This window comes from Peromyscus maniculatus, chromosome 4 (genome assembly GCF_049852395.1).
Source record: "Peromyscus maniculatus bairdii isolate BWxNUB_F1_BW_parent chromosome 4, HU_Pman_BW_mat_3.1, whole genome shotgun sequence".
Lineage (NCBI taxonomy): Eukaryota > Metazoa > Chordata > Mammalia > Rodentia > Cricetidae > Peromyscus > Peromyscus maniculatus.
Window position 1 is genome coordinate 119914080 of NC_134855.1, and position 26065 is coordinate 119940144.

The 26065-nt window shown below is 39.5% G+C and overlaps 1 protein-coding gene across 4 annotated transcripts in view; it reads left to right on the forward strand.

The window, feature by feature from the left end:
• The window catches only part of Macrod2 (mono-ADP ribosylhydrolase 2), a 1982629-nt gene that overhangs the window by 1335811 nt on the left and 620753 nt on the right, over window positions 1–26065 (forward strand). For all 4 annotated transcript variants that reach the window (XM_006983683.4, XM_042276356.2, XM_042276357.2 and 1 more), the window contains exon 7: window positions 11934–11964. In XM_006983683.4, coding sequence (XP_006983745.1) covers window positions 11934–11964 — 31 coding nt within the window. The remainder of the gene's footprint in view (window positions 1–11933; window positions 11965–26065) is intronic.

The window sequence follows — 26065 nt, forward strand, 5'->3', positions numbered from 1 at the left end:
TCTCTTCCAAAAATAACCTCCAGGTTATTACATGGTAAAACTACTGTCAGCCACAGAAGTAAATAACATTAACAAATGCCTTGGGCTATTTTCCCAGGAGCAGACCATTCTGAAAAGATGTGAGAGGAAAGGGATTTAGTAAGAAATGGTTCCCTGAGTGGGGAGTGGGCATGAAAAGGATGGTAAATATCCAAAAAGAATCCCAAGAGATGTCTAGCCATGACTGGTGTCCTATGGACAAGGCAGGTGATACTTCAGCATTCTCTCCATAAAGAAAGGAGTCCAGAAGTGCGGTGGGATATCTTTCTGTATGCTGTGAGTATGTGTTACTCCCAATGGCTAATAAATAAAGCTGCATTGGCCTATGGCAGGGCAAGATGGAGCCAGGTGGGAAAATCCAAGAGAGACAGTGAAAGGAAAAAGAGAGTAAGGGGAGATGCTGAACCACCGCCGTCCAAGGAGCAACATGTAATGGGATGAAGGTAAAGCTACAGAATACGTGGAGATACATAGATTAATAGTTTTGGGTTGAGTTAAGTTATACAAGCTAGCTAGCAAGAAGCAAGAAGATGGGCCATGGGCCACACAGTTTGTGATTAATATTAATCCTCTGAGTGATTATTTTATAAGCGGCTGCAGACCACGGGGCCAGGTGTAATTGAAGAAACATCTGGCTACACAGGAGTGTGTACACAAGGCCTCCCATGAGTCACCGACCAATCATTACTAACTTGCTGCTTCTAGATGGAGGGAAGAAACTTGATTTGGAGACAACTTGCTTCTTAGGCGTACTGGAAAATGGATGCTAGAATGCTGGGTGTGTCCTCTGCCAACCCTGGAATGTATGCATGGGGGTATGGGGATGATGAAGCCAGAGAGGGGCTCAGTTGGTATAGCACCTAGTGTGCAAGCATGGAGACCCGAGTTCAGATCCCAGAACCCATGTGGGGAGGCACTGTGTCCGTAATGTCCTTTGCAGACACGGTGGTGAGAGCTGCAGTGGATAACTGAGCAAGGCCTGGGGGCTAGCCAGTCTAGCTTAATTCATGCACTCCAGGTTCAGTGAGGAAATCCAGCCCCACTTTGACTTCTAGCCTCCACAAATGCCCTCTTGGGAGAAAGAACACACCCACATACATGTTCATAAGACACATATGAACAATGAGGTACTGATTGTGTCTTTTATGGCCATACTAAGTATAATTCTAAGATCCTTGAAAAAGAACTCCTGCACAAAGGCCTGTGTTCTTGTAGCCAGGAATCTTGACTCATTTTTGTGTGCATGGGGCTCTTCTGGTCATGTACCTCTTCTTCAATCAGGAAATTGTTCTCTGAAGGCACAGTTAGGGATGACAGTAGCTGAGAGCTATGGCCTTTCAGCCTCAAGTGGATAATTTACTTCTCAGGGGATCTAAAATGATTGACTCTTATCTCAATTTCCCCTGGCCGCTGCACCAGCTTTACCAAAGGGCATTCCCAGCCACACTTTACCCCTGGGGTCCAGAGTTATCAAATTTTCCTGATACATGTACTTAATCACAAGGAAAATGAGGATCCTGACAGAACCATAATTGAACAAGGTCATTTGAAAGAAACCATTTGGAGGACATTCTGTTTTAGTAGGAGCTTTTGGTGTGGAACACAACCGAGTTGCTGTCTAGGAGGGTTTGGTTTGTTTGGCTTGTTGCTTTTCCTTTGCTGTAACGTGGAGTTTACAGAGTGAATATTATGGAACCGAGAGAACATTCTTTGCGGTTCAGCAGGTTTATGGAGACCAGTTCCCATTTTCACATATGCAGAGTTTTCAGTAAAACATTTCTACCAGTCATATGAGCAAGCTCAAGCAGAAATCAAGTTCTTCCCTTGGCTGGTTCCAACATTTTGCATCCTAATAAATTCACAGTGGAACTAATCCAGCTGTCTCCTTGCATAATATAAAGTTTGGAAGGGGCCTACTACTATTCATGGCTACATAATAGTTTGTTTTATACTGCATGGAGTTGGATCATTATAAACATGAAAGCAGCTGGCAATAAATGACTTTATGACAACCATTTCAAAGGTATAATGAAGAAAACAAAAAGAAACTGAGTTAGTGCTTATAATTATGGTGCCTAGATGAGCTCTCCCAGTGCACTCAAAACACTGGGCTGGCCGTTTCTGTGTGATCTTATCCACACTCTCCAATAAGTGGCAGTGGTCTTCAAACTATGCAGCTGTGGACTGCAATGTGTATCATGTTGGCATGCATTTTTAAGAGTCGTCAACAAATTTAAGGACTTTTGCAATGTTTTCAAAATTGTAAATGTGATCTTTCTCTTCACCTAGTGGCTAAGTGGGTTAATTTTATTTTTAGGAGTAGCCCCTCACCACAGCACAATAACCACTAAGGATATTTGTTGCTGGATTCTCTATTTTCCCATAGAAGAAAATTAGAACTTCATGCTCAGCAGTACAGAAAAGATGAATAATCCTATGATATAATCACATATGCAGCCATTATAAATTCAATCTAGTTCATCACACACTAACATTCAATATTTCTCAAGGCCTAGAATATAAATATTGTAATCAAAGAACACAAAACTTTATGTATATTATAAATTACATAAAAATACACATGAGTATGTTTGTGTATATCATACAAGAGAATCATTTATTCATCAACATTTTTTGAATTCTAATTCCTATATAATAATAAGTGAACTAGAGGCCTTTATGAGATCTTACATCCTAAGCAGTGAGTGTGGAGCAGGGATGGGATGGGGAATTGAAGTTGGGAAGGCAATGAAAAGCATTGAGTCCATGGAAGCAGGAGCTTAAGGAGGTACACAGAAGACCTTAGCTGACTTAGCTGAAGGCAGCAAGAGCCTGTATAATCAAATCTATATTTGATTATAGATCTAAGAGGAACAAGGGAGTAGTCCATGGAGACATCTCAAAAAGGAAAGGTCCTAGGCAGAGGAGACATCAAGGCCAGTGGCACAAAAGCAAGTTCATGCTTTGAGAATTTGAAAATCAGAGGAAGGAATATGGCTAGACTATTAAGGGCTGTGGGAAAGTTACAATAAAGAAGGATCAGAATGAGAATTTTGGCCTTGATGAGCCTCTGAATGTAGTGAAGGTATGGTGGGAAGTGATTGGATGAAATAAAGAAAAGAACCTTGTGAATACAAATGAATAGGGTAGTATTCCCTATTGGTAGTAATGCCTCAGAGGATTGCTTGTGCATTAAGAACAAGGTAGGGGTATGACTGACAAAGTATCTATTGCTCTCTGCCCACATCTATCGTGTTTGAGCCTTATGTTCATGTATTATTTGTGTAATTAAGAAATACTTTAATATAATATTTGTGTTAATTCTTTGAGGTCTTATATATTATCTCTTCCTGGTTCCTTTCCAGATCTATCCCTCCACCTCCTTATCCCTCCCAATTTCTTCTTGCTATCTAGTTCTTATATCTTAAATTAACCCATTTCTATAAATCTATACCTTGCCACATGGCTTGTGGCTTACCAGTACTTTACATCCTGCTCCTCTTGGTTGCAGCTGACAGCAACTCCTTACTTAGCCTTCCACTTCCCAGAATCCTCCCCTCTCCTTATCCTGCCTACACTATACTTCCTGCCTGGCTACTGGCCAATCAGAGTTTTATTTATTAATTATTTATTAATCAATCAGCGCAACACATTCACAGCATCCCCAGCACTTCAGGATTACATGCTTAAAGAAACACTCTCCCTCACCCAGAAGCTATCAATTATTAATAGCTACTCAGTTAGGGGTGGGTGCCATAATCCCCTCCTGCCTCCATGCTTGTATGTTGATGGGTTTGATCTTGTGCAGGTCTTGTGCAAGCAACCACAGCTGCCATGGGTTTATGAGAACAGTGGTCTCGCCATGTCCAGAAAACATTCTTTCTTCCTAGTCTCCTATGATCTCTGGCTTTTACAATCTTTCCACCTCTTCTTTCTAGAAGGTCCCTGAATCTGGGATAGAGGGGCATGATATAGATGTCCCATTAGTGACTGAGCAGTCCACTGACACAAATTCTCTACACTTGAATTAGTTGTGGGTTTCCATTTCTGGGTTAACAACTTTCTCTGATGAGGTCTGAGAGCTCCACTAATCTGTGGGTGATGAGATGTAAATTTAGAGGGCAGTTTGATACTAAGTCCAATTAACAGAATAATAGTAATAGGTTAACCACTGGGGCTGTGAGCTCCCAATAATGGTCTGGGCCAGATTTATGGTACCAAGCTAAGAAATATTAAAGCCATAAGAAAAGATACAATCAATTACTTTTCATTTAAGAAAATAAACAGACCCCTCTGTTTTCTCTGATAACATTGTCCATTGTCCATCATAGCTTGATTCTACGTTTATAAGCAGGAAAAAGTGGCTGCTTTGTCACAGTCCTTTCATGAAATACATTAGATAACATCCATAGAGCTCTAGCCTCAGTATTCAGCATTCTACAGTAATTAGAGGAGTTCTATCCATTATTATGGCCATGCTGCTGCCTCCCAGCACAAGCTGTAATACTCACGCTTCTTTAAAAAAATGACAGTATACAATTGAATGGCTTGCTAAGACATTTACTTCAATTCTTTATTAATATGGGGAAACTGAGACATTTTGTGGACATGCCCCTGACTCTTAAGTAGTGAGTGACCTTAGTCTCGTGTCTCTACTTTAAATCTCTCATCACTGCACTAGTGTTTCCCCAACTCAACTATTCACTTTCCACATTTTGCTTAACATAATACTGTAAGTGACACAGTAAGGGCTCTTACTTTCCAAAGGAACTTCATATAATCACCTTACATAGGAACCCAGTATCCCTTGTTCCAGAACATTATAATCACACAAAGTTTGGACAGATATCTGTCATTGTCATTGCTAAAACAGTTCTGTGTGACAAACCACTCCTCAACTCAATGGCTTGCGCCAGAAGGAATTTTTTTCTTACTCACATAGCCAAAGGTGAATTCTGTTACACTTTTTGATGTGTTTTTCAGATATCCTGGGCCAGCAAGAAGCATGTATTTCACACATCATACTCTCCATGAGTTTCCTCCAAGAGCAAGAATAAAAAGTTTAAACTCATATATCATGTCCACTATTAGCACATGGCAAGTTAAGTCACATACTTGACTTCATCATTAGTGGAATAAGGAAAATCCCATTGTTCCCAGCTTTGTTAAGACATATAACTGCAACAAATACCATAGGCTACATGGCTTAAACAACACACATTAGTTGTCACAGTTTTGGAGGCTAGGAAGTTCAACATCAAGGTGTCGGCAGCTTGGTGTCTAGGTGAGATTCTCTTTGTTTGTACATGGCCTTATTTGTTAACTTTTTTCACTGGGCAGAAAGAGATCATCTCTTTCATGTTCCTTCTTAGAAGGACACTAATCTCATTTATGAGGGCTTCACCCCTTGACCTAATCACCTCTCAATGCTGCCAGTTTGAAATTCAAGTTCTTTCATAGTGTATTGAGATTTCAGTAAATGAGTTGGGAGTTGGCCTAAACATTTAGACCTGAGTACAATCCCAATAGAATCTCTTAGTCACTTGAGGACACTATAATAAATAATTATATACTATATGGCTGAGATATATGAGGTAGGGTGCTAGTCAGTTTAAGATATAAAAGCTTCAGACACTGATTTTTTTCTGGTGTCTTCACATAGTGGAGGGCAAAGCCAGCTATATACATAGTGTCTAACAAGAAGACTTATTTTACTCATGAGGCCTCTACATCATGGTCTTGTACAGCCCCAAACATCACCACAGTAGGGTCCAGACTTGAGTATATGAATTTGCAGGTGAGGGATGGGTGAGAACAAGTATTCCATCCATTGCAGAAGAAGTGAGGAGATCATATAGTAAAAAGTATGGCTAGAAGGAAGGACAAAGACTTGGGGACAGCAAAGAAGATCATGTAGATCTTATTAACACATAGATAATATATTTTAAAGGGAAAGACTCATGTGTTTGGCACCTCCAATGGAAGTGTCTTACATAATAGAGTTTTCCAAAAAATGTTTAGAGAGTATAGTAAAGGCTCAGTGGAAGCTATTAGTGGATCACATGCCAAGCTGGATTGACACCATTCCTGTTACTACAAAAGGAAATTCCAAAGTACCCTGCATCCTAGATGAGGTAACTATGGCACAACTAAGGACAAAGAATTGTCCTCTAGATTTCATTGTGCTTAAGACACAGTTGCTCATATTCTAATTTATTCAATAGCATTCCTCTTGTACTTTAGATATTTTTAAAGATTGATTTATTATGTATACAGATTTCTGCCTGCATGTATGCCTGCAGGCCAGAAAAGGGCATCAGAGCTCATTACAGATGGTTGTGAGCCACCATGTGGTTGCTGAGAATTGAACCCAGGACCTTGGGAAAAGCAGCCAGTGTTCTTAACCTTTGAGCTATCTCTCCAGCACTGTACTTTAGATATTTGACAATAAATACTCATTGTTTAAAAAGTTTCTCTGTCTGTTAACATGAGTACCTGGTTGTCTGTCATTCCTGGTGGATTTACTAGACATGTGTAAACCCTTGGCTTTTGGTTGACTAATCAATGAGGAGCCATTGGAAGAGATGGATGTGCCTTCATTTCTGTCTGCAGACCTTTGGTGACACTGTGGCATTAGCAAAGGAACCAGCTACAAACATTAAAAGGAGTGGTAGAGGCCGTGAAGAAGCTAGAGCAGAGAGTTTATTAGGTATTAGATAAGTACCATTCCGGACAGTACAGAAATAGAAGTTTGAAAAACTTACGTATGACAGAGTAAAGGAGTGGTTCAGAAGTATTGCTCTCTAAATAGAAAGCACTTTTAGGAAATAATCATTTTCTGCTCCTTTCTAATCATGTTTGGCAGGTGTGCCCAGCGTGTGGTTCCAGGGTCACGTGTTTCATAATTCTCAAACATGAACTTTGTAGATGACAACACCATGTTGACATCCAAAGGTTCACCATGTCTGCTATAGAGATCTGCTTTTGAGAATTATCTAAATAAATTAAACATACCAATTTCAGTAAAATTCCAAATGATAAGCAAACATGTTTTATTTTAGTGTACAGAACATTTTTTTTCTTGGTAGTGCATAGAGAAAGAAAACAATGTTTCCCGCAAGTGACAGCTTCCTCAATTCGGTGTAATGTAATACATAATTAAGAACATTTAAACAGAAGGTGTGTCGTGTAGTGTTGTTTGCCTGCAAACAATGAGCAATCTACCCAAACCTGAATGAACCATAAAATATGTGTGTCGGCTCAGAAACTGAAAGATCTTCAAGGTTGGAAACACTTTGTAGTTAATTTATACCAACTGGTCACTGATACTAGAACTGCCCATCTGTTAATCCTCATGGCTAAGCCGTGCCCTGTGCTACTTACTTAAGTCAATGGACACCTTCCCTTGGAAATGAGAATGGGTCAGGCCTATCAAATGGCCAGGCTGCTGTCCAAGAGTTCATGGTTTGGCCATGAATAAGAATGAGAGATAAATTCTTTCTGTTCTTTTCAAGGGTCAGGGAAAATGAAGTAAGGGGCACGAGGGTTCTGGGGCAGTGACCAGAAGCCATGTCGTAGTCAACTGAGGAGTCGAGGGGGCTCCTGTTCTTGCCATCCAGTTAGTGAAATAGAAAGAGAAGAAATGGGGGCAAATGCAGCTGAGCACGGGAGACACAATCCATAGACTTCCTGATTCTAGTGCTTTTGTAAGTGTGTGAAACCAACCTGCTGGGCTAAGGTAGTGGTTTCCAGTTGGTCCAATCTACAACTTCACAAATGAAGAGTCCTCTCTCTTTGTCAAGTCAAGTGGTTCATTGGTTTTCTTCCAAGGAGCAAGCATATTCTGGCTTGGGAAAACTTAGCTGAAAGCCAATGCCATCAAGTAGATTTCTTTTTTTCTTTTAATTAATTTATTCTTTGATATCCCTACCAAAGTTTCCCCTCCCTTCTCTCCTCTCAGTTCCTCATTCCCACCTCTCCTCTGCACCCTACCCCATCCATTCCTCCTCCATTTCTATTCAGGAAAGGACAGGGCTACCATGGATACTGACAAAACATGGCATATCAAGTTGTAGTAAGACTAAACACCTCCCCATGTATTAAGCCAGATAGACTCTAGGTCGAAGGTTATATGGCTGATTTTGTGGGTGGACTTGGGGGCAGGTAGGGATGGAAACATGAGGGACCAGGTGGGGGTGGGATGGGGAGGAGAGTGTGAATCAGGTTTCTGATGGCTCTGTGATCAGACACCATTAGCACAGAGTCCTTTTGCTCTCAGAGTTTGCTGGTAGGAGACTCTAGAGGCTTACAAATTGGGCTGCTGATGTCATTTTTCAAATTCTATGGGTGACTGCTGAGTTAAATGTACTTCAAACAAACTGAAATAATTGGCCTGGGTCTGGATGCAATCTCACATCTCTCTATGAGAGAAGAGTTCTGAGGAAAGTAGTTATATTAAATGCAACTTTGAAATAAAGACATCTTAAGCTTCTCAATTCTGATGTGCACATTGTAAATTTATTATGGCAAAGAACATGGACCATATATGTACTACAAAAATCCCTTTGTTGATCTCTCTCTCTCTTTCTCCTCCGTTTTTGTTTTCTCCTTTCTCATTCCTCTCAATAAAATGTGTTTAATGGTGGAAATTTGGTTTACATGAATTATATTCAAAGTTATTTTCTGTAAAATAAATTCTGCATGCCATTATATTTCCATCTCTGCTTCATCATTGCCTTCCTAGCTAACACAATAATATTATCCAAGTCATCCCCTATTACATCACCATTTCCCTTCACATTTAGGCAACAATATCATTTTCTGATGAAGCTATTTTTCCTTGTTAAAACAGACAAGGCATTTCATACATTCAGACTCAGTTATGCAGTTGCATGATTGATTCCAAAAGAGGACTAGAGTTCAGGCAAATAACAGTTGCCCTTATCTGCTCAGTACAGTCTTTCTTCTGCTAGATCCGGGGAAACGACTCAGGTAACTGGACTTGAGGGTGAAGTGGAGGGCAGTTAGTTCAGATGAATTCCCCAGGAAGCAGACTCTGAGACACAGTGAATGTGCCAGATGTCTGTTAACAAATGCTTCAGGATTTGACATCTGGGAAGAGAGAGGAAAGAAGCTGCAGTAGACTACAGGAGAGGATGAAGTGGGAACCAGGCCTAGTGCCAGGCCCTGCTGACCCCATGCAGAGCTCTGATGGAAGTCGGCCCCTTCATTATTACATTGGGGAAGCCAAGATGGCCAGGCCTTTGTACAAGTCATCGATCTGTTACTGGTGTGGGCTGCCCCAGGAGGGTCAAGGTTCTGAGTGAGATGTCGTTTTGCAGCTGAGACAAGCCCTGAAAAATCTGCTCATGAAAGGCTGTCTTCTGAAATCAGTGGTCCTCAGACAGGGGTGATTTGTCCCTTAAGGAACATTTAACAATTTAGGCATTTACTGTCATGACTACAGAAGTGTCCCTGGCATCTAGTGAAATGTGTCCAGGGACACTCCAAACATGCACAGGCCAGCCTCCAGGGGAAAAAAAAGTATGTGATCCAAAGCATCAATAGTGCTGCAATAAGGACAACCTGCTCCAGGCCAGTAAATCCTTTGAAACAACCTGCTAGTAGACATCACTGAGTCCACTCTTGGTGTCATCGTTAATTTGGATGTAGCTTGTTAGACAGTGTTGCCTTCCTTTTTCCTCTTAATATTCCAACAAACCTTTGGAGGCTCGGATCAAGGTTTCTTTTTGCCCATGAGGAAACTGTCTCTTAAGTGAATTAAATGAATCAGTTAAGTGAGCTGCTGCAATCATGAAGTGGAAGGAAGAAGCGTGGGGTAGAAAGTACCTGTTTGTGGAAATAGTTGTTGTGTTTTCTTTCTCCTGAAAGTTCAAAACATGCCACCCCCAAACACACCTGTCTAGCTTATTGACTGCTCTGAGTTGGAGGCAGAAGAAAAGACAGAGTACAAGAGCTAGTAATTTTAGTAAAATAATATAAAATTAATGAAGATAAAATTAAAACAAACAGGAATAGAACAAAGTAAACAAACTACCAGAAGAAAAAGAGCCAAAGAAAAGGTACAAGAAACACATACAGATGCAAAGACACATATTCACACAGAAAGAAATAAAGTAAAAACAGAACACCAGAAACCATCATGTATACTCAAAGGATGTATAAATGGAGGAAAGAAGAAAAAGAACAAAAAGAAAAAAATAAAAATAATGCTCAATAAAGCATTATGAGACAAGGAACCTCTAAAAATACTATTGAGTAGATTTGATGTTGTCCATTTACTGCTGTTCATGGGGTCTGTCTTAGTGTTTTGGAAGATTTGTACTGCTGTGTAGAGACAACATGACCATGGCAACTCTTATAAAGGAAAGCATTTAACTGGGGCTGGGTTACACTTTCAGAGGTTTAGTTCATTATAGTCATGGCAAGAAGCATGGCAGCCTGCAGGCAGACATAGTGCTGAGGAAGGTGCTGAGAATTATACATCCTGATATGCAGGCAGCAGCAGGAGACTGTGTGTCACACTGGGCATAGCTTATAAAACTGAAACTCACTCTATAGACCAGGCTGGCCTTGAACTCACAAAGATCCTCCTACCTCTGCCTCCAGAGTGCTGAGATTAAAGGCGGAATCACCATCGCCCAGTGGTGGTTTTCTGTGATAGTCTCTGTTTACTGCAAAGAGAAGTCTTTTTGATGAGGGTGACAGCCACACTTATCTGTGCATAAAAGATAAGTTTTAGAATGCAATTAGGAAGTATGCTACTCTAGTAAATTGGAATTAGTGGGTTCTCCTTAAAGATTCACAACTTTACTAGTTCTAATTAGTTGGCTAAGTTATAAGCTTTTAATAGTTGAAAAATCACAAAGATCAGAAAGACTTGATTAATTGACCCAGAAGTGAATCCACACCTGATTCACATTCCACCACTAGAAACCCTCTTCTAAAGTAAAATCTTCATCTGTATTTGCACCTTCATTTTCAAAATGAGAACCCTTACTACTTATCAGCACAATATGGTAGGAGCTATTATATGTCAGTCAGTGTTTAGTACTTTCCCCCAAACAAAATTATATGCACTTTATAAGTTTATAATAAATTTTCCTAATGTATAATTTGCATATGAGAACAAAAATATACAACATTCTTGTAAAATCTAAGTAGCTACTTGATTTTCACTAAATGCATTTTGGTGAATTTTACCAAAAATGTGTGCTTGTGACAAGGCCATAGTTACAGTTGTACCATCCATATTTGATGACTGTTGCCTGGGATTTCCATATTTCATACCACTAATGCAGGGTCACAGCACAGAGGCAGGAAGAGCTTCTTGCTTAGAAGCTAGTACCATGTGATGCCTCTATCATACATATGTAAGAGATGTAAAGAATCCATAAAAACACAATAGAAAAATGTGGCAAAGTGATTGCAAAGTATAAGTTTTGATCATTAGGTTGTCTTTGCTTGGGTGTAATCTATTTCATTATTGATTACATTCTGATTCTTTGTTTGGGACAGGGTTTCACTATGTAGTCTTAGCTAGTCTAGAACTCACTATGTAACTGTAGCTAGCCTCAAACTCACAGAGATCCAGCCATTTCTGCCTTCTGAATGTCAGGGATTACAGTCATGTATCACAACATAAACCTTTCGTAATTTCTTAATAATAATGACTGAACAATTGTCTTAGGAGATTGCTGAAATTTTAACAGCTGGGCCTTGTGAGTTCATCTAAATACTTGAACTCACGGCTCTGAGTGTAACTTCATAAACAGAAGCAATCCCATTATCAGGCAAAATAGACGTCTAGAGGATGATGCTAAAGCAAAGCTGTTCTTTTAAAATTTACTGTTGTTTTTGTGGTTTATTCACAGGCATTTCCCTGCATTTCAACAGGCATTTATGGTAAGTGATTTAACACTTGATGATGTTTGTAAGTTTTTGTTGTTATTGTTAAATTGGTGGGCAGGGGTAAGGAATGGTTAACTGGAAAAATACAAAATTCTTCTGTGGATCTATTTTTCTGTGTCTTACAGAGACTGGAAATGTAGGTCAAGTCCACTCAGGAGTCCCAGAGGGTTATTCAGATTGGTTTGTGTTCTTGAATTTGGTTACATTGAACATCCAGATGAAATGATTTGACACATGGTGTCTCTAAGTCTTTTGTTACATAAAAAAATTTTCTTCTAGCAAGGTTGACTTCTAAAATTGTTTTCTCTAATACACTCAGATTTTTCTCTCACAAAATGTATAATGTACACAAAGCCTATCATCTTTTTTTTACTGTGACTTACAAAAATGTAAAATACACAAACAGTGCATTTTACACAAAGAAGTGGCTATTAATAAAAATAAAAAAAATATTTTAATAACTTGCAAATGTTTTCTTTGCTGGTGTTAATAAATTATTTTAAGTAGTGAAAGATGGACTTTTTCTTAACCTCGTATTCCTTTAAAGACCTTGATGAGAATAAAATGAAAACCAAATAAAATGAAGAAGTCAAAAACTTGGTCATACATTTAAACATTTAAGGTGGACCCTCCTCCTTTTCATATTGCTCTTTACAAACCATGAGTCCTTGCTGTAGAAATGGACAGGTAAGGGCAGGGCTCTCCTAAGCCATTTGTCCATTTCATTTATGTTGCTCCCTCCTCACAAATGCCCTGTTAGAAATCTTAACTATTTGCATATGGGAAGCATTGTGTGCAGGTGGTATCGTGCCTCATTCCAACCTTCAGTGTGTGAGGAGTCTGACCAGTTGACACTACAGATATGATTTTCATTGTGAGGATGTTCCTTCATCACGATCTTAATTTTCCTCAACAATGAATAAACACAGCACTGCCTAAGCCACCACATTGGCTTCTATGTCTATTCCCATGTCAGGCCATTGATGCCTTTGTTTCTGAAAATATTATAGTAATGTGCAAAGAATTACCATAGGATATGCTGTGAAAAGGGAAGTAGCTAGAAAGAAAAACAGGACAGTAAAGGAAGATGAGGAGAGACTATAGATCCAAAAATAGACAGGGAATGCAAAGTCCAATCTAAAGTAGATCCTGGTCAATGTTCTTTCCAGAAGGACAAGAATCCCTTCTTAGAGAGGGAATATGGCTGGCAATCAACAACTGGCTTAGCTTTCCCTTGGGAGGAGAAGGAACTAGTGAAGGCAGTTGGGATTGCAGTTGAGTGGCTCATGCTCGCTTGCTGAAAGGGCTGGGCATTCTTTACTTTTCTAATGGCTGTGGTGAAATTCCCGGCAAAAGCAACTTAAGGAAGAACAGGGATTATTTTGGCTCTTTGTTTGAGGGTACCATTCCTCATACGGTACTGGTTGTAGGAACATGAGAGAGCTGGTCATATTGTATTCATAGTCACGAAGAGAATGTGAGAGATGCATGCTGCTCAGCTGGTATCCTCCCAAGGGGCACTTCTGTGTACATTCAGGGTGGGACTTTCCTTCTTAGTTAAGCATCTATGGAAATACCTTGCAGATACCTAGAGAGGTATGCCTCTCCTAGGTGATTGCAAAGCCAGTCAATCTGACAATGAAGATTAGTCATTGTCATTGCTACCAGGCAAAGGCAAGTAGGGCCATTTGCACAATACTGGGTCAAAAAATACAGTACTTAAGTCATGACTTCTCATCTTGATTTTCTTTGTTCAGGGAAATTTATGAATGAGGATGAAACCCACGGCAGTCAGGGGCCAGAGACCCATGTTCACTTTTAATCCATGGCACTGACTTGTAGAAAATTCCAAGATGTTGTAGTTTATGGCCTGTTCTACGTTGGGCAGTTTGAGAGTGATATCCGTTTCCATTATGAAACCAAAGCTTTCTCATTAGTCCTTGACCCTTTGGCAGGACCCGTATATTGTTGCATAGTTGTCTTCTTATTCTTATTCAGAGTCTGGTAGCACATCTTTCTTAATTAGCTGCATTAGTTTTACTTTTATCTTGGTTTCTGGAAGGTTGATTTAGTAAAATATTTAAAGAAAGTCATCTTTCACTACAAAGGAAAAATAAATTAAAAACAAGCAAAGACTGAAAATTGTAGTTTCAGGTACAATTGATTTTGAGCAAATTTTTAGAATAATCATAGGTTTCATTCCCTGCCTTTCTTATTCTATACTGCAAAACTCGCTAAATTAATTTTTCTGTATCGCCACTTGCTGCGTGTTTCCCATCTGCTCAGGAGCCTTGGATTGCATTCGATTACTTGAGAGTTCATCTTCATTCTCCCTCCTTGGAACAATGGGCACTTTCTATTTATATTCCCTGAAACTATTGCACTTTCAAAAAGAGGAAAAAACCCAAACCCAGGCTAAGAGGATGTGAAGGAGTGTACTCAGATTTATATGCTTTCACACGTTTAAACAAACAATTTAGTTTGCAGTGGCTTTGGTTTGGTTTTGGATTATTTGAAGCAATGTCTTTGAACTTATGATCCTGCTGTCCCAACCTCCTGAGTCCTGGGGTTACAGATGTACAACATCATGCCCAACTTGCACAGTTTTTATTTAAGTAATTAATTTATTTACTTTTGCCAGAGATGTTATTTTTGATGAAACACTTGTCAGGACTAGTATTTATTTCAGAACATCCCTTGACATTCCTCCATCCTGACACATCCTCTGTAACACAAACCTGAGAACATATGTGTAACAAAGTCTAATCATTCATCTTCCCTATAATACACTCTTTTGACACACACACACACACACACACACACACACAAACACGAGACAAAGTTTTAAGTTATCTGCACTATCTCCACCTTTGCTCTCTACCTGTTACACCAAGAAGAAACATGCTGTGCACATCTGGGCAGGTTGCACTTCCATCTCCAGGAAGTCCTGTGTCCATTGCACCTCCTGAGACCTTTGGACATTTGAACATGACTTATAAATGCTTCCTCATGTTACTTCATGCAGTTTTCCAAATAAGTTTCCTACTCACAACCAGTTTGGATTCTTGTTATCATTATCATTATTATTATTTTGTGGTGTGCAGTGTCAAAACCTGAGAGTCTTGTTCTTGCTGGGTAGGTGTTGTACCACTAGCTGTACCTCTTAACAAGCAGGCTTTGTCAAGATTCACAGCACCCTGGTGCATATACTGCTTATACCCTATATCCAGAAGAGCACTGTGTCCAATGATTAGCAAATATTCATTGTTGTGGAGAGTAATAATGTCACACAAATTGTTGCCTAACTGAAGATATAGAAAAAAAAATTGATTGGTAAAATAATAGGCAGAGAAAGCTAATCAGTTGTCATTTCCCTTTTAAATTTCCTCCTGATAAATATTGTACATATTCACCTGATATCATGAGATGTTTTGCTATATGGATACATTGTGCAATTCTCAAATCAAGCTCTATATATTCATGACCTCAAGCATAATTATGGTCAAAACCTTCAAAATCATTTCTCTTTGCTTTTTGAAATATCTAATACTTTGTGGTCATCTATAGCCAACATACCTAAGTGGTATCTTATTGGTGGATGAACAAGACTAGTTTAGGGAAAAGAAACACTTCTAGAAAGCATCTCAATTTAGAATAGGTGTTTGTAGGCATGGCAGGTCAAATAATAACACAGAACTTGCTCACCTGAGAGCCCAGTCTGAACAGGGCCCAGGCTGAACAGGGCATTTCACTTAAGCAGAAATCCTTTGTGGTTTGTTACAGCTCCTAGGACTATGGTCACTGGGGGACATACAGGTTAGTGAGCGAGCGTATTATGACTTCTGACATGCCTCACCCCCACAGGCTTCTCCAGAAGCTGTCATTTATCAGTCACTCGCTTTCTTTGTGTTTATCATCACATTTTAGAGTTTGGCCTGAAAAGGAGCTGCCATCCTGCTCTCTCAATTTTGAGTATCGTGGATGTATATTTTGAAAATGTTTCATTAAAAACAAGACACTCTAGTGCCCATGCAACTTCCACGGCATTCTCATCTGACAGAAACTCCAAATGACTACCATATTCGGAGAGTGCCTACAGGACAAGACTTACCCCAGCACTCAGGGCCAGGTGGCCTCAACAGAAGCCACCCCACCCCCATGCCTTTTCCTACTCCCTAGCCTTGTGGAGGCAAACTCTGCAGTACCCCCGATACAGCTGAGGAGAACAGCCTACCCCATGCTTCAACCTGATTTAAGGAAGAGACATGGCTGGAACAGACCCTGCCTCCTTTGAAGTTTCCCTGGAGGAGAAACCTGACTACCACAGGGCCTCTCAGGGCTGTCTGACCGCCCCTACATAAGTTTTTCAGCACAGCTGCTCAGGGCCCCAGACCTCCTGCTGACTCTCAGGATGAAAAGCCTCATTTAGGAAGGCACCAAAGAAAAGCCAGTGTTACTTTTAGAAAAATAGATCCAGGTGAGGCTAACCCTCCTGATCGCTGTTAAACATTTGAACTGGCCTCCACATTAGTCTCAGAGGGACGATTCTGAACTTCTCTGATGGACTTTTCAGACCTGATGCATGCCTTCTGCCCTCCAAGCCCCATTTGGATACTCTGGTGGTAATAAGTTTAACAACAACAGCAACAAAAGACTAGACATGATACAGAGCAAAGGAATTTTTACTAGAAGCAAATGGCAAAAATAATTTTGGTCCGTTTTATGAGAGTCACTAGAGTTAACTGATATAAAGTCCAGGCAGAAATCTATGTCCATTTGAGTACTTGGAAATTGAGTAAACAGTCTCTCAGGAGAAAAAGGAAACTATCTGAAGTGTTCTTGTATATACGGGGTATTTTTAGAGAGAAGGAAATTTTAGACAACAGGTTACTGGCTGAAAACCCGAAGAGCACCTTCAGTACAATATTGCTTAGTTGAAGTACCTGCTAGAGTGCAAGGTCTATTTTTTTCAAAATCCTTACCAAATGTTGCAGGGTGTAAACTTTCTAATGGGGTAACAGAGCCCTTCATTAACGTTCAGGTTCCTTTTTCTGCTCCTAAAGAGCACAAAGGAAAGCAATGCGATATGTCGATAACCTTCTGTGGGCATGGTAAATATTTTTTTGTCTGTACAGCTGTCTAAATTGACAGACATGCCTTGGAAAGAGATGAAGATACTTCCCAGTGACCCTGCTGGGGGCCACGCCTGCCTGCCTCTCTGTACTTTAAATGCTGGCAGGTTTGAGGAGGTGTGTCCACCACTGCTGTGTAATTCTGAGCATGCTGGAGGGAACAGCCCTCTCTGGTAATGCATTTGGGAATGAAAGGAAAGAATGACCAAAGTATGTGTCCGTGCTTTCATCTCTGCAACCTTCCTCTTCTTGTGTGTGTGTGTGTGTTTTTTCCTCTTCCCTTTGATATTTCCATTTGCTTTGAAAACTTCCTTTTAGGTGGTCTAATAATGATGTGTCTCCCTTTCATAAAAATCTGCTTTCTGGCATGCTAGGATTTTTATCCTTGTCAAGATGTATCCACAATAGGGAACATTATCACTCTTGGCAATCCTTGAGTTAACCATTGTTCCACAAAACAAAATGACATTAGAATCAGTGTAATTTACTTCCCTTGAGAAAACATGTTGCTGTGTAAATGGATGTTTCCTGTCCTAACTGCCTAGTCCCAAATAACTGACTCAGAGGCTCATTATGAATTATAAATGCTTGGCTGATAGCTCAGGCTTGTTACTAGCTAACTCTTAGACTTAAATTAACCCATTTTTATTAAACTATGTTTAGTCATGTGGCTTGGTACCTTTTCTCAGTATGGCATTCTCATTTTGCTTCTCTGCATTTGCCAGCAACTCTCTGACCCTGCCCTTCCTCTTTCCAGAATTCTCAGTTTAGATTTTCTGCATAACTTACTGACCAGCTACCAACCTATCAGCTTTTTATTAACCAATGAGAGTAATGCATATTCATAGTGTAGAAAAGGATTGGTACACAGCATTGCTGCTGCCAAACCAATCTCAATTACATCATATTTAAATGTTATTCTATGAGCTGACCATCATGAAGCAATAGAGGGAACTAGCTTGAGACAGCAATATCCCAGGTGTGAAACTGCTTCTAAACCTCTGAATCCTCTTCATTTGAATAGACAATTTCAGCCAAAATGCTCAGACACACTCATGTTTACATACATATCCCACACAGAACATGGTACAAAGTTTTTTTTTTTTTTCATTTTTCAAGTTACATGGGACTCAAAAGTCAAAAGACACCAAAAAAAAAAAAATAAATAAACAAAAAACCAAAGCAAAGCACTAGCCTTGTGTTAGAAAACATTCTCAAGTATCTAACAAAGGTATTTGCTAGTTCACCCTATATAAAAAGGCAGTAAATATGCATGAGCAGAGCTCCCTCAGGAGCTCCACTGAAAATTGTGAAAGCCTTGGCAGCTTGGTTCTGTGGATACTGAGGACACAGTAAGAAGAAGCTAGCTTATCTTTGTGGTGTGCAGTTTCAACAGAACTCAATGATCAATACCTCTAATCAATACCTGATTAGAGTTACATTCTATTTATTTATCTATTGATTGATTTATATCCTCTCTGAGGTTTAGGTATGTCTTTCCTTGTAATTTTGCCAAGGTAAAAATCTGACCAGGACTTAAAAGGAAGCCATGAGTTCCAAACCAACCCTTCCTTAGATGCTGCTAATTACTGTTATTCTGCCTTTTGTTTTAAAAAGAAGTATTTTAAAAGAAACATTAAAACATTAAGACTTTTAATGATCCAGGAACACTACATTAGTGAATTGCAGGACCTGCACATTTCACAGTAAATCTGAGTATAACTTTCAGACATTTTGAAAACTGGAGCATTATCAAATATTACCCCCTGAAGATCTTCTTGGGAGAATTTAAGAATTGTCCACACTTCACTGAACTTACTCTTTGATATAGCAGTGTAAAATGGCTATACTCCTGTGCTAGCAGTGATAATGATCCGTATTCATTGTCAACTTGACTAGAATGCAAATCATCTAGAGAACACATCTCTGGGTATGTCTATAAGGGTATTTCCATAGAGGTCTAACCTTCTTGAATGTCTATACCACTGCCCAGGGTCTCATGTCCCAGAATGAAGAAAAGGAGGGACAGAGGAACACCATTCACAAAATTATAAGGCATAATTTTATCTTCTGAGAATATGGGTTAAATGTTTCAAGTAATCAAACAGGAAATTATTCCAAATTTCTGTATACCTACACATTTTCTTACCGTGATTTGAATGATACCCATTCACCTTATTTCTTTGGCATGCTTATATCTAAAGGGCAAGTTTCAATAAACATAGCCTTGCTCTCTTGAGAAGAGATTTCAAAAATATTTCTGACAGTTCTTAGAGAAGTCAAGTATGTTTATTTCTTCAGGACAGTGATTTTCATGTCAAATCTGTTTTTAGTCAATGATTCTATTTTTAAAATGTTATCTTGGAATCCTTTTGAATTGCCACCTATTAGTTAGGGTAAAGCTAAGCTGTTGAGAGATGGGGTGAATCTAGAATGCAGTAAGCATTCTGCTTGTGAGAGGATTTGTCCTCCTCTGTCATTTAAAGATCTGGGAATATGCTATAGTTCCAAGTAATTATTAAGGTGAGATTGACTTATCTACCCCAATGTCTACTTATCATTGACCTATCTACCCCAATGTCAAATATCTCTATTTTCTCTCTGTTTCTATCTGTCTGTCATCTATCTATCTATCTATCTATCTATCTATCTATCTATCTATCTATCTATCTATCTATCTTATATCGATCAAAAGACAGAACAGACCATCTATAGTAGTGTCTTTGAATATAGACCCATCACTTTGAGTACCTTACATCCAAGAGAAGTCTTTCTTGTGATCAATCTTTGACAGAAGACCAGGAGTTTCATCTAACTTAGAATGTACTCGCTTGACTACAGTTCTGTCTAATGGGAAAAAAAGGAGGAATGCATCTTGTCGAATTACTAGATTTCACTACTCACAGGGGCATGATATGTCAATGAACCACAACAGACACCTCTGATTAATTTAGGAACAGTGTCACCCAGAGTTGTTGCTTATTTTAAAAGAATAGTTGATAATTTTAATAGTACTAACTTTATTCAAGTGTTCTTATTACTTTTAACAATTAGATTTCCAAAAGAAGAGTTTTTACGACATCTACACAGTGACCAATATTTTGATGGTTAGCCAGGACATTTAAACATTCAGTTGTTGCCCGAACTACACTTATATTTTTTGTTTCTCATATTCCTTGGGAAATATTCAAACATATCAGTAGACTTTGAAATCCACATGTTGAGAATACATAAGTAACAACATGGTTTTCTATGTTGTAATTCTGGACCATCTCCTCAGAAGTCTTTGACTGAAGATATTGTAATTTGTTCTGTGACACCCTATTCCCTGATAATGTATAAACCTACTTACAGGGGTCCTGGGAAGCTCAAGCAGCATCCCATAAATTGAGGAACTCCAGGAAATCTTAGTTGAGAGGCAGAATCTGGTCATAGAGGATATATTGCTTCAATAGTTAAATGTGATATCACTATGAATATTGCACTGTGAAGTCAATTCTTATAATGTTTACAACTAAATGAAACATCTTATACTTGTCTCCACTTCCAGCCATGATTAGTAAATGAGTTCCCTGCATGGGACGACAAATTTAAGTAAAATCAACAAAATTAGCATAAAGTCACCTCAACTCCATGATATGTTCATCTGAGTCCATTTCTAAATGTTATTAATAAATCTAATTTTAGCTAACATTCCTGGGTCTCACATCTAACCAACTACATTTTTCTATAAAACCCACCTTCCTGTTATTGAAGATTCCCATTGTTTTCATCATGACTTAGATTATAAAGCTGAGTTCTGAGTTCTGTCTTTGTTATATCCCAGTACCTAGAACACTGTTAAATGCACAGGAGTCTTAATATTTTATTTCAACAGCCAAAACCTAAACAGGAAGCTATAAAATATTAGGGGAGGCTATTGGCATACCCTCTCCATTCCAGAGACCCAACTCATCATTTAGGAACCATTGGTATCTACCACATGGTGATTTCTGTTTAAGGAATGATTTCATTTTCATTTGACAAGGATAGCTAAAATGTCAGTTAATAATTTTCAAAACAATTTTATTGAAATATAATCTACCAACATAGAAGTTTCCTGTCTAAGGTGCTTCTAGTTTATTCAGTGCACTATGAAGACATTATCATAAGCAAATTTTAGAAAATGTTCATTAGTTGCCCAGAACACCCCATATTAAGCATCAAACCCATCTGTCTTTTTCTCTCAAGCCTTAGGCAACTATTCATCTAATCATTAATTCTCTTTCTGAGATATCCAAGGTAAGGGAATCAGGAAATAAATGGCATTTTATAACTTTCATTTTTTACTTACTGTAATATTTTCAGGACCCATGCACATTGTGACATGTCAGTTATTCTTTAGTTTTTTTTTTAAAGATTTATTTATTTATTATGTACACAGAAGAGGGTGCCAGATCTCATTACAGATGGTTGTGAGCCACCATGTGGGTGCTGGGAATTGAACTCAGGACCTCTGGAAGAACAGTCGATGCTCTTAACCTCTGAGCCATCTCTCCAGCCCCCTATTCTTTAGTTTTTGATAGTGTGATGTTGCATATACATGTCGTATTTCATTTTGCTTAGTTGTGTATAAATGAATGGAAGAGGAAACTTCAATGGAGAAAATACTCCCTTAAACTATCCACATTTGCATTATTGGGTCCCCTAACCTTTCTTGTGCCTACCCAAAATCTTCCTTTTCTTGAAGGCTCTGAAGTCCACTGGTCTATGTAGTCTGGGTCACTGTGTGTAATCCAATGCTCTGTACCACTACAGTAGTGTTCTCTCAGGGGTCTAAGGAACACTGGAGAAAGAAGACCTAGATAAAGTCACCTTGGATATGAGTCAGGGTCTGATTATCTACATTTAAATTCTAACACCTTTTATTATTAGCTGTGTGGCCTCGGGAGATTAATTAATCTTTCTATGCCTCAGCAACCTCAGCTGTTAAAGGGAGTTAGTAATGCCTGTAACCTGGATTTGTTGTAAAGATTAAATTATATAAATGATGAGAGCATTTGTCCTAAGGCGTAAAGATGTACATTTGGGCAATTTTGGTTGCTGGTGGTGCCAGTGTTCATGTTAGTTTTGTTTCCACACGTATCATTATTGTCCTCCCACTGGACTCAGAACTGCTTGCCTGCACAGAGGCTGGGGCTGTGTACTATACTATAGCTTAGAGTCTGAAGGAGCACCAACACTGGTCCTTAATTATCTACCATCTAGTTAGAGCCTTGCACTCTAACTAGAGACTTATCACAAGAGCCTCCGAATTGTATTATTTTGCCTCCAACTGTGGTTTCTTTGAAAGACCAGTTGTTTTCATTTCACTACCTTTTGGTGTTACTCAGAGGCTTATGAGCCTGGAAATGAGACAAGTGATCTCATCATGCCATGCTTTCTGCATCCTACATAGTGTTCACTCAGTTGTTCTCTAATATAGACAACTTGGTGAAGTTCCTCCAGACTTCTTACAGTTTATCTAAGTCTTAGAAATGTTACAAAAACACTTTATCTTGTTGGTAAGTGAATTAAAAATTTACTAAGAGAGACAAAGCAGTAGTATTTATTTGTGGTCTTGAAGGCTTGTAAGGCAGCAGATCCTATGCATAAAATTAAATCATATTTCTCTACAGTACTTTTAAACATTCTTTCTTAGGCAACATTGAGGGATGTTATCCCAATGCTTTCCTTAAAGAGAGAAGAAACCCACTATTTATTTTTGTTTTCCCAAATATCCAGAAAGAATACATTTTTTTTCTTTCTAAGACCACAGACTCTTGGTATTCCAAGCCACTTGAGAAATCATACTGGATCCTTAATTCCTTGGCTTGGAACAATGAAATCTAGAGATACTGAGTCTTGTCTAGCAACATCCAGCATAATGTATCTAAAAACTGCCAGTCTAGGCAACAGCTCAGAGAGGCAAGTGTAGAGAATTAGGAATCCAGTGGATCTGATATCTCAGTCTAGAATGATCTATACACTAATTCCTTTTCAAACTTCAGTTCCAAGTTTCTTCATATTTTTCAATTTGAATCATTTTTATTTGGGGGTGAGTTTATATATGATAACACTGTATTTACATAATTTCTATAGTTCCCTGTTCCTCCTCCAGCTCCTTCCATGTCCACTCTCCCTTGCATTCATGTTGCTCATATGTTCATGGGTTTGCAGATGATATCTTGGGACTGGATAGCCTCTTGGGGACTTGTCCCTAGAGAAAACTTATTCTCTCTCTGAAGCAGCCATTGTCTCCCTATACCTGTTAATCTAGGTGTGGGACTTTGTAAAATTAGGCTTCCTTCTGTAGAAGAGAGAGGAGTTGGCTTGGATCTTTTCTTGGCCTGCATGTCATCCTAAAGACGGATGGCCAGTAAGAGTTGAGTCCTCAACTTCTCTAGTTCCCCACTCTCACTGTTGCCTCTTTTACCCAAACTCCTGCTTCTAGCCAAATCATGTTTCTAAGAATCACCCCATATCAGGCCGTTGGCTTCACTATTTGTAACTTATGAGAGCTGAATTACCCTAGGAAGCACCTGGACATCCATCTTTCTTTGCATCATCTGCACTTCTTTCACTTCATCATCAGAGTGCCTGCTAAAGGAAAAGCTGACACATGTGTATCTTCAGGGTACCAGGGCATAGGCTATGCAAGAGAGAATTTTTTTTAGTTGAAATTGCTTCTATATTCTGAAGCCTGCATATATTGTAATCTTCTTCTTAAAATACTTCATATTACTTTCTATTTAGCGAGTGTTTCAGCCCTTCTCCAATAAATTATCTTATGTGATTAACCCTCAGGAAGATGCTCATCCTGGGGTTTATGGTGGTGCTGGACCACTGCCAAAGCCCCAGTTTGAAAAGTCAGGCAGGCATTCGACCAACCTTGTAAATGCCAGTCCTTGAATATAATTACAGGAACCTGCAAGAGTGATCCCCAGCAGCCAAAGGGCTCCGGGCTTCTGCAAATTCTGAATCCCTTAGCAAGCCAGCAAGATCTGCAAGCACTACCCTAGGGAAAGGTTAGCATCCTAAATTATATCTTCTGCATTCTTTCTTCAACTTTACAAATATCTTGTCTTTTCATCCGCAGTGAGAAAAGAAATGCACAGTGCTGCTGTTTTCCCACGTTATGTATAGACAGAAATGAGGACTCATCAGTTTTTCCTTCCCTCATAAAACAATGAAAATATGCCTCACTGCAAGGATCGAGGGGTGATATGCATCCAGGGATCCAAGAAGTGTAAAAATAGGCATCTTGCAAAGCTTTTCTTAGATTTCTCTGCACATTCCGAAGGCAGAACTAGGGAATAAGCGGTGTGTTTCTCAGGGCGAGGGGCTAAAGGCAAGGAAACTTACATGGCTTCCATAGGAAGGAAGTATGCTAATGCAACCCCTCTGCCAATAGACCTCCCGCTAAAGCACTGCTCATGCCCAGGAAAGGTAAGGTGAATGTGATGTGGGAAGGTGGCAGGAAAGAAGAGCAGCAGGAGGCGGAATTGTCTAGGAGCTGAACAAGTGGGCTGCAAGCTGACGGCAGGGCAGACATTCTGAAACAGATGCAGACTGTCTAAAGGATGCGCTGAGACATTGGAGTCATGCAGATATTGTTCACTGCTTCCCTGGTCTCTCCATTTGGCATTCTTTGTCTTACACTAACCAATGTTTTCCACGTCCCAGCTCCATCTCACCAGAGACAGTGCCTACCTGAGATGAAGCCACAGGGTCAGAGCTCCTAAAACAATTAGGTGGATAAGAAGGTGAAGCTGTTTCTAGTTGTTTCCCTACGGGGCTGTTTTGCCCACTTCTTCATCTTTATTTACCACAGCACCATAGAGCTTCCTTTCCAGGCAGGAAACCTGGTGCTTTAGAGTGATGGCCTGTTGGATAAACTGCTTTTGGCCTTCTCTATCTCACTGTTGTGTCTTGTCTGGGGAAGCACCATTTTTGGGAAGTCACGAGAAATGGGATAATTATTTAAGAAATTAAAAAAACAACCAACAACAAATTGGATATTCTCAGTTATGCTGTTTCTTGTTTGTTTCCTACCTTGCTGTGGTGTGAGATAAGAGTGAAATCGAGTGGAGAAAGGACCAGTTGTCAGGACTCTGATGTTTGTTTCATCATTACATGAGGAAAAGCAAAGACGTTAACTAGAGGCTGGCCCAGATCTACGTAAAACCCTTGTATGTATCCTAATGAGATGATAGGACATTCTTTCTCCATCCTCCGATCTTATAATTAACTTAGCCCTGTTCTGTTCCTTAGGCCCCCTTTTCTTTGAAACACCCTGCCATGGGCTATTGAACTCACCTTTAGCAACAGAGACTTACCAAATTTCCATTCTTCCTTCTTGGAAGTGACAGGCAGGTATCTCCCCAGTAGTGGAGATGTGCTTGCTTTTCTCAGCCTTGTCCAAGCCCTGAGGACAGTTTCTCAGGATGATACAAAACCATCAGCAAAGTCTTTGAACCTTCCCATAGTTCCATCCTGTTCCTGAGTTCTTCAACATTTTGCCCACAGATGCTGGCAATCCTCCCAGTGACTCTTGGTTCTGTTGAGTGCCTCTGTGACCTAGAGAGTCCTCATTGTCCTATCTTTGTAGAGGACCAACACAAGCATGATCCTGAAAAGAATTGCTCCCCTAAATATTCCAAGCAGGGCCTGCTATACTGCCCGCTTCTATTGAGCTCCATGGTTCCCCTTCACAGTCGCTGTTACACCTGACAATTTAGGTGGATTGGGGTGACTCTTTTACAGCTGTTGGCGTCTGGATTTGCTTACTCCAGTCCCCAGTGTTTGATAGATGATAGTCAGTATATTCTTGTTAAATGAATGCATAAATTTTCCTGTAAAAAAAGAGCCTCCTCTATATTCTTTCTTGTAATTTAAATCACTTTTGAGCTTGTTCTGACAACAAAATTACAAGGCACAGTATT